Source organism: Curcuma longa, chromosome 7 (genome assembly GCF_044706935.1).
Source record: "Curcuma longa cultivar G26 ecotype Majalengka, Jawa Barat chromosome 7, ITB_CL_G26_1.1, whole genome shotgun sequence".
In the NCBI taxonomy this organism is placed as follows: domain Eukaryota; kingdom Viridiplantae; phylum Streptophyta; class Magnoliopsida; order Zingiberales; family Zingiberaceae; genus Curcuma; species Curcuma longa.
Window position 1 is genome coordinate 2,164,175 of NC_133867.1, and position 10,110 is coordinate 2,174,284.

A 10,110-nucleotide genomic window follows, 5' to 3' on the forward strand; every position below is an offset into this window, starting at 1 on the left:
TAGATTTTTAATCATTCTTCCAAGTTCTTGATCAACTTTGAGCTCTTGAACTTTGAATAAATCTGTGTAATGTACCCACTAAACACACTTAAACTCCTTCAATCACACCGATAAACTCCCCTAACCAAAGCTACTGAACAAGAGTACTATGTTCAATGTGAGGGGCTTTCAAAGGCAAGTCGATTGGAGCAACACACTGTACGTACACCAACATGAAGACATGCTTGGTCGAAAGGCCACAAAGTCTACCTTGAAGAAGAATCTAGGGCGTTAAGGGAGTATAAAGTTGATTTATGATATATTTGTCAAAATGTATTAACTTGATTTAACATTAATCCATCCAAATAATAAAATAATAATAATAATAACAAAGGAGGAAAAATTGAAATGAAACTAAAGATTGTTATCCTCCAGTAGTAGTTTGAAAAATAACATTTGCAGTTACAGAATTTGGTATATTTCCCTTCCTCATCTTCCTGTTCATCGATCTCAATTCCTTCACTCGAAATAAAATTAAATTCATGGTTTAATAGGACAAGGACTTACCAAAGAGAAGAAATCACAGACACGTCGACGAACCCTAAATTGATCGTCCCCTCTTTGGCCACGCGCGAATTTGAATTGCTTAGGAAAGCGCGATCGGGACGAGCGCGAGCGCATTGCTGATCATCTTGGAGAGGAAGTCGTCCTGCTTCGCGAACGGGTTGGGAAGGGGGATCTCCGTGAAGGCGTCGTCGCAGGTGCTGTAGTACGTGATGATGCCGCTCAGGTAGCTGTTGGCCGTGCCGGCGTCGCGCGCCCTGACTGCGTTCCGCGCCGTCTCGATGTCGACGATGGCGCCCCCGAACTGCGACTTGCACACCTTGATCGCCCCCTCCTCGCGGCCGCTGCCCTCGGCCTTGGGGAGCAGCTCCTCCGCCACCGCCTTCGCCGTCCGCGTGTGGTCGGCGGCCATGTCTAGGTGCATCGACAGCAGCGCCTCGGCGTCGGGCGGGGACGGGTAGGCGTGGCCGTAGGTCGTGGCGGCGTAGAGACAGAGGGCAGAGTAGTCGGTGCGCCCGCAGAGGTCGGCGACGCTGAGAAGGCCGGTCTGATGGTGGACGGCGGAGGAGGAGGAAAGGAGGAGGAAGAAGAGGAAGAGGAAGAGGAGGGAGAGTTTGTTGGGCCTCATTGTTGGTTGTTGTTGTTGTGGTGGTGGTGGTGGTGGTGGTGGACGATGACGTGTGAAGGAACGAGGCGAGGCGAGGCGAGGAGCGGGATCGATTTAAATTTAAACCAAGAAACAAGGCAGAAATAGGCAAGTGTTTTTCTTTAAATAGAAACTTTTGCTGGTGGCAAGCAAATGGGATGAAACCTGTGGTCTTAATTAATCCTCTATTGGATTGCGGTTACGTTCCGTTTATTCTTAGTAAGTAAGTCGCATACGTTTGTTATGCATCTATTATATGCATACGTTTGTTTGACCAAATCTACCATATGCTTCTAAATTAACCATATATAATAATATGCCATTTGTTATATTTACTATTTTGTCTTACAATCCTATCTAAAAGTTTTAACTATACATGTTATATGCATCTTTTATTTTTAAAATTTTAATGATTTAAGTTCTTTAAGAACTTTGACTAAACCTAGCTACTATATGTATCTAAATTGATCAAACTTTAAGATATGCCATTTGTTATATTTCTTAGATTTTTACCATTTTGTTTTACAATATTGTCATCTAATAGTTTTAGCTATATATGCTATATGAACTTATATTGATAAAAACAATAGAAATAATGCCTTTGTTGTGTTCTTTAGAGTTTATAGAATTATTATACACTCTCATTTTGAGTTCTAGAGGGTCATTTAGAAGTTTATTCTAAAAATTATCTAAACATTAATGTTAATTTATAAAATTAGAAAGAGCAAGAATTGAAAGTGGTATGAGGAACAATGAGTTCATTAACGAAGAAAATGTGCCTATGCTTAAGTATGATCTTAACCTGCTTCCCTGTCTAATAATACTAAGCTTAGACACCATTGATAGTGAATTTTTGGGATAAAACTTCTTTAATTTAGAATTATTCCAGTTTGAATTATTTAAATTATTATCTAATATTTCTAGATCTGACTTTTTCAAATTTGATTTAGTCAAATTATTTAAATTTTTATCTAAATTTAAATTTTCTATTTTATCCAAATTTGACCTTTTCAAATTTGAATTTATCTCATCTAAATTTGAATTTTCTAAATTATCTAAAATTTCATATTTATCCAGATTTGAATTATTCAAATTGACTTTTTCTAATTTTTCTAAATTTTTGAAAAAAATATCTAAATTTGCAGAAAAAGTAAATCTAGCATGGGTATGCAACCTAGGGGTATTTTTGTAATTATTAAAACATATCGATTTTTTCATCGTCTTCCTCTCCAGGCACCGATTCATGTAATGTCCTCATTTCTGGCACTTGAAGCATTAGATGTGATCCTTATTCCTCCGGCCTCCTGGCATCGGTTGCTCCTTTGCCGCCGGTGGTGCCGTCCGATTTTTACGAGTAGGACACTGATTTTTGTAGTGCTCTCTCTTCCTGCATTTAAAGCATATAATATGGTATTTTAAACGAACTTTAAAAATCATACCTTTTTCCCCCTCCATCTTTTCCGTCTTGCTCCCTTGGCAGTTAGTCCAATCAAGAGCGCACCGGCTCTGATACAAATTGTAGGATTGATGTGACACGCTAGAGGGGGGTGAATAGCATGTCGTCGCTTTTCAAAATCGTTCATTTTTCTATTAAAATACTAGCAGCGGAATTAGAAAACAAAACACAGGGGACTCGTGGATTTACTTGGTTCCTAACCCCCCAGGGTTAGTACATCCAAGATCGAAGTACGGGAGGTACCCGCCCACTAGTGGTCTCCTTTCCAAACCGTGTTCAGAGGCGAAAAAACCCATCTTACAGTCCAAACATAAACAATAACAATAGAATAAATAAAGAACCAATAAACCAAATACTTAGCCGATCCGGCAGTCCTGAGCGCCGCGCACTCCTCTTGGATCTTCCCCTGTTGCAAGCGTCTGGCCCTATTCGCGTTAAGAAGCACCACTAATTGAATATGGGAACTTTTTGGCTTGAATGAATTGTTTCTGCACGTTAACCTCCTTTTATACTGCTCCTGAGTCAACTCCAGTGTTACCCGAGTCGACTCCAGTTGATGTGGCAGATAAAACTTCTTCCATGCTCGTTATCCCCCGTCTGAGTCGACTCGGCTGAATCTGAGTCGACTCCAGCCTTGAGTCTTTGATCCGCTTTCTCTACGCTGCGATTATCCACTCTCCCGTCGACTAGATTCCAGTTCCAGTCGACTGTATTCCAGTTCTAGTCGACTGGATCCCCTGGACTGGTTGTTTTGTCTTTACTTTGTTTGCTACACTTATGTTTTCTTCATCTTGCTTCCAGCTCCTTGTTCCTGCAAGACAAGCATGCAAATATACAAAAAATTATATGCCTTACCTTATGGGTCTAACTTCGAATTTGTAAAATACCAAAAAATACTAGGGTTTAATTATAGATAAATTACCCTAATAATTTATTTTAGGGAAGATTAGGAAGGTTAAAAGGAATTATCCTAAAGTCGATTGGTTAATTAATCAAACCCTAGTTTATTTAATGGTATTAATAAGCATTATGGGTTAATGGTTTATCGGGTTTAGGATCCGATCCGCGAAGGAGCTTTTAAAAGCCGGTTCTGTAGCTTCCCAGCTCTCGCGATTTTTTCCTCCACCAATTTCCCAAATCGCACCTCTGCCTCTTCTCTCCACTGACGCCGACGTCGCCGCCTCCTCTCCCCCTTTCCTCGCGCCGCCTTCCTCACCAGCCGAAGCCACCGCCGCGTGCCGCCGTTGTTGCGGCCTGGAGAAGGAGCCACCGCGATTCCTCTCTGCTGACGATACCACACGGCCCTGCCGCCGCCGTTGTCGCAAATCGGCCACGCCGCACCACCGTCGCGCCTTGCCTGCAATCACCGCGGTCCGGCGCTGCTTTCCCTGTCGCCGAGCAGCCGCCGCCTCCACATCAGGGCTGACCGATCGAGATTGAGGAAGTTGTTGCCGTGAAACAAGAAGAAACAAGGTAGGTCGAAATAACTTGATTTCTAGGGTTTAGAAGCCTAGACCTAGGGTGTTCATGGATTCTTTTAAATCCGGATTGTTTCCTGTCCTCTCCACAGATCCTTAGGGTTAGTTGGTTCGGTTGGATTTGGTTTGGGTTACGGCAGCAAGAAGAGTTCTAGGGCTCCACTGAGGTAAGCTTTTGTTAATTCTAAATTGGTTGTTCTAGATTTGTAATAGAGTTGATGTTGGTAGCTTGGTTTTTGGAGTTGGTCAGTCGGTGGGAATTCTTGGATTCGGCCGGCAGTAGCTTGGAGGGAGTTAAACTAGGGTTTAATCAATCTGATCTTGAGGTAAGAATCCTACTGATTCTAATTGATTATCAATGAGTGTTGTTAGCAATGAATACATGGATTGATTTTAGAATGGGTTGTGGTTTGTTATTAGGGATTTGACCGATTGGTGGAGGTTGGTTGTTAAGTGGGATTTGGTTAACATTGGAGCAGTAGGAGTTTGGTTTGAAGCTTGCTTTGAGTTGTTCACGGCAAGGCTTTGTTCTACTGAAGGTAAGTTTATTTCCTAGAATTTGATTTGCTGTTGGGAGTTTCGGTTGATTATGTTGGTTATTGATCCGGTTAGGAATGACTTAATTAACAACAGATTATACCTTGGTTAGAGTGTTGGTTGGTTAGGCTGACCTTGATTAATGGAGGAATTTAGTTGGAATAGAGTAGTTGGGTTAACTATGGAGGTTAGTTACCGTAATTTAATACAACAATGTTGTAATAAATATTGTATTGTCGTTTATTGCAGGACCTTGACTTATTGGTCCTATTATATCCGGAGTTCACATTTCTGGGGGTTCTTGGTTGACGATCGTTGGGTTCAGGTGGGTACCCTGTACTTGGTCAATATAGGAGTTCCTTTTCTGTGCATGTATTGTTGTTTTCTACCTATCCTATTGATACCCATTCTTTATAGATAGTATTTAGTTGATATTCTTGATGATCACTGCTTGATACTTGCTGGTTGATCTTATTATGATCTATTTGATATCATGTTGATACCCTTGTTTTCAGTAGAATTTATCCAGTTAGTACTCATCTGATTCGTGGTTTATTACCTGTCATATAATCTCCATATGATCTATCCATAGTTAGAACAATTTTAGCTATGATATCATTGACCTATGTTGATCTCTGCTGATTCATGAGCATGCCAATTAATTAGCTATTACATGTTGAGATGCTCATCATGCATCCATAGTAGTTGTAGGTGTTGTTTGTTGTTGGATCTTACCTGCACCGTGTTGTGGTGCCATATAGGTAAGAGGTTGCACTACGACTAGGACTGACTACATTGCCCTCCTGCCACACTGCCCCTCCCCACTTATTTTTAGTGGTCAGTTGTCGGAGCTGTGCAGATATGTCCTGTCTTGCCCCCCAGTTCACTGAACTCTAGGAGAGTGACTGGGGACGACGAGTGCGGACAGTGACAGATATTTTGATTGTGTTGGTTGATGCATATTACATGCATTTGTTGGTAGGATTATTACATAGCTTACTTTATTCATATGCTTGTGGATTGTTGCATTTATTTGCTATGATTGTTGCATTTGGATGACATTACATACATGCTTATATGTACCTGATATCTATACTTGTTGCACAGTTTGATCTTTTCGTATCATCTCAGTTGATATACCCTGTTTGATCAGTTGATACTTTTGATACTCTGTTGATATCTGCTGCCATGTATATCTTGTTTCTTCTATACTTGATTATCTTGGTTATTATGTCCTTGTTATCCTTTCTTATATCTCTACATGCACTATTTTCTGTACCCACTGAGCATCTAATGCTCACTACCCAGTGTAACGCCCGCCCTTACGTGGGCCCTAGACGGACGCTACATTTTTTTTACTTTACATTCTTTTCATTCTTTCATGCATATGAAACCAGATCATTGCAGCGGAACTTAAAACCTTCATACATGTATTGTTGTATTCATATGCAATAGTAAACTTTATCAACCTTTCTATTTCCAACCTAAATCTTGCATGTCAGGGTCTCCATTCAATAGGGAACTTAACATACATTCTTTAACATTTCACATGCAAGTATAGGTTCAGAATATGAGATCGTCCTGCTAAGTCACTATCACACACACCATCATCAGCCCTTCCTGCTGCTTCCCGTTCCCTTAGTACCTTTCATTGATTCTGCAACATAAGAAAGTAAGACTATAAGCACTAATGCTTAGTAAGCTCCTTTCCTACTCACAAAATCCAATCGTCATAAAAACATGTTCAATCATAGCATAACTTGAGTACATAAAATATGCATTCATTATACTTCTCATATAGCATATACTTGATTAAAGCTAAACATTAAACCAAGTATATAATCATTAATCCTTTCTAACATTTCATAAGCATGTATAGATATTTGATTAGACCTTACCATTAAATCAAATATATATTATCTCATCTTAGCATAAGATCATCATCTAAATATGATGCATTTTGAAAACATAACTTAACATAACATAATTTAACATAATCATTTCATAATCATTTTGGGCGTCCCCTGGCTTGTACCCATTCCTTCTTTGCATGCATTCCTTCCAAGTCAGTTCAAGATAGCTAGATCTCGATTACTAGGATACTAGGTCTACTATCCTTCAACCTAGCTAGGTCTACTATCCTTACTATTAGACCTACTATCCTTCAGCCTATCCCTTGTAATCCGAGGTAGCTAACTCGACTACTTGGTAACTAGGTTTACTGTCCTTCAACCCAGCTAGGTCTACTATCCTTCGACCTACTAGACCTACTATCCTTCGGCCTAGGGGCGTTCTTAGGTGCCCATCCCTTGGATCCCTTTCCGGGTCCGGTACAAGCCTTGCATTAAAATAACATACTTGCATTCTTTTCTTTATCATAATGTATGTTCTTTAATCATTTATTTAGCATATACATTATAGCTCATATAACATACATGATTCCTTTTCCTCTCATAGTGAATGTTCTTGAACATTCCATTATCATTAATCATGTATACACTCATTCCTGAGTTTATCATTGTTCTTAATCATTTAACATTCATCATGCATCACATTAACATATTTTGGCTGAACTTAATCATGAATCCATCATGCTAATCCATTAATACATTCATCTTAATTAGGTCTAATCATCAATTAAACCCTAACTTCATTGTTCATCAGCCATGGTTAGCATATCTTTCTACAATGACTATCCTTTACCATGTTATCCCTTAAAATACCTTAACATGGCATGAAGTCATTGACACGTTATCAAACCATTCCTCTTGGTCTGGGGTAACCCTTTACATTACATAAATCCGTTTTCCCTAGGATTAGTCAAATCCTTATAGGGTCTCTCGGGTTCTTCGCCTAAACCCTAATATCTTCCATTACATCATCATAGTTCATTACTAACTAGGGTTTGACAGTTCCAGTTGAGTGTAAAGACTCAACTCATTCCCCTTTACCACATTTAGGTCAATCCCCTAACCTAGGTTAGGTTTAACCGCATAACCCTAACCATTCATAATCACATTCGATTCATAAAACCCTCAGTCTCCTTTCCTTGTAACCGATTCAAAGAATCGATCCCGTTTTTCCGTTGTCATATCTTTAGTCATGAAATCGATCAATGGATCGATTAAGAGACGTAAGTCTCCTTCTCATTAAAGATGTTAATCGACCGTAAGATCGATTACACCTTTGTCCCTAACCTCATGTCATTTAATTGTCTCAGAGAACTCCGTAATCGATCAACCTATCGATTACGGAGCCTTGATCGATCAAACGATCGATTCTATATCTTACGTTCTTTACCGTAGGCTTCGTAATCGATCAGTAGATCGATTGATAGTCTTTAGTCGATCAAGAGATCGATTTCATAACTTGTATTCGTAACAGAGAGCTCCGTAATCGATCAACCGATCGATTACGGACCCGTAATCGATCAGCCGATCGATTCGATTAATCGATCGGGTGATCGATTAAGAGTCGGTCTTTTGTTTCTCATTAAGCCGAGTAATCGACCTGGCGATCGATTACCTCTCCTGATAATCGATTGACCAGTCGATTACCCAACTTTCTGTTCTACGGTTCTACCTCCTGTTTAACACAATTTCAACCTATCCTTATCATATAATCCTATACACATACATACAATTACTTATCCTAACATCAGATACATACGTAACATAATCATACCGAACACAATCATGCATACCATCATACATCATACAAACGATAAACATTTATGTTGCAGGTGAGGGGAGATCTTACCTCGGTTCCTGAATTCTTAGTCTTTTACCCTACTTTGTAGAAGCCCTTGTGTCTCCTTAGTTCTTTTCCTTGCTCCCCTACGTCCTCCAAACCTTTGCCCTTGATCCCCTTGCCACCAAAGAACCTCCCAGAAAGCTCTCGGCCAAGAGAGGAGAAGAGGAGAAGGGTTTCGGTGGAGAGAATGTAGAGGGACTTTCGGTGAGGGAAAATGAGGGAAAAGGGTGTAGTTTCGACAAGGGGGAGTTTTTATAAGGCTTTAGTGAAGAGGAAGTGGGATTAGTGGGGAGGTGGTTACGTAACCACCTTGTAACTCCTCCCTCCACTACTCTTTAATGTCCATTCATATACCCTACTCCTTAGTTAGAATGTCCCCTATCCTTTTCACAAGAAAACTTGCTATCCCACGTGGTTACCCCATGCTTCTACTAGGATTGCCATTTCCTTGAGGTCCAAGGATCAATCCTTGGTTCCTCCATTATTTATTTATTTATTTTCTTTCATTTTTGCAACCCCACATAAGGTAGCCCTTCAAGCTCCATGTTTTACCAGGTGTTACATGGAGGTTTCTGTTGGTTTGCAGTTGGCTTAACGTTTATTACTATGGTTTATAGTTGAATTTGTGGACATTTATTTTTGTGGTTAATGTTTTTGGTATTACATTTGCATTTGGTTAGTGGTTTCGGCCGGGTAGGTCGTATATCCTGTCCGTGTGGTATAGTATACATGTATTGGTGGTTGTATGGTCGTGTAGGTCTTTACTTTATATTTGTTGATTGTTGTGTGTGTTTATTGGATGTGTAGTCCTATTCACCGGCCGCCTGTGGCTGTGTATTTATGCATGTATTTAGGAGAATTGTCATAGTTACTGGGGAGATGCTGCCGAAATTTTTCGGACGACCTTCTCAGGGCATGACAATTTAGTGGTATCAGAGCGTAGGTTTATATTGAAACTTGTCTGATACCAATTTAGTGGTATCAGAGCAGGTTTCATTTAGGTTAGGTTTTGTCAGATTTTCCGTTGCATTTGAGTCGATTTGTTTGGTGTCCATCAGATTTATTGTGTATTCGTAGTCTCGGTGACATATCATCTCATCTGTAGGGTTATTAGGTAAAGCATGTAGGTTTAGGAGTTGCTTTCTCGCCGAACTTGTTGTCATATCTGTTTTAACAAGTTTTACGTACTCGATTCGAGTTGTGAGATGGACAGACAGTAGCACGAACTCTCCAAACAAGTTGTAAGTAAAATTTCTAGCACAGTTATCCCTTGTTCTAGAAATTTATATTAGTTGTATGTAAACCAGGTGATCTTATTGACTCCTCGAAATCGTGGACGTAGTCGACCAGCGAGATGACAAAAAGGGAAACGATCTACTGAATCTTTGAGTGAATCTCAGCAGAAGAAGGATAAGGATAAGAAATGTTATCGTTGCTGATCTGATAATTATCAGATTTTAGATTGTCCATTGGATCACCCCGTTTGTTACTTTTGCAAATTGTCCGAGCATATGGCTAGAGAGGGTACCTTGAAGGCTCAGTTGGAGTCTACTGACGTTGCAGCTTCGGGAGGATATTCTACACAGCATCGATCACAGAAGGCGGAGAGGATTCCATCGAGATTCAGAGCACCTAAACAACAACGATCTCTACCATCTTCAGGACAGATGCACCAGATAGTACCAGCAGCTCCCCAA

The 10,110-nt window shown here is 40.1% G+C and overlaps 1 protein-coding gene across 1 annotated transcript; it reads right to left on the minus strand.

Annotated features, from left to right (window-relative positions):
* Positions 1-625: 625 nt before the first annotated feature.
* On the minus strand, positions 626-7,404 carry LOC141831771 (uncharacterized). The gene is made up of 2 exons (XM_074719174.1): positions 7,384-7,404; positions 626-1,090 (listed from the first exon to the last, which is right to left on the minus strand). Exons 1-2 carry the CDS (start codon positions 7,402-7,404, stop codon positions 626-628), a joined length of 486 nt encoding a protein of 161 aa, XP_074575275.1.
* Positions 7,405-10,110: the final 2,706 nt, after the last annotated feature.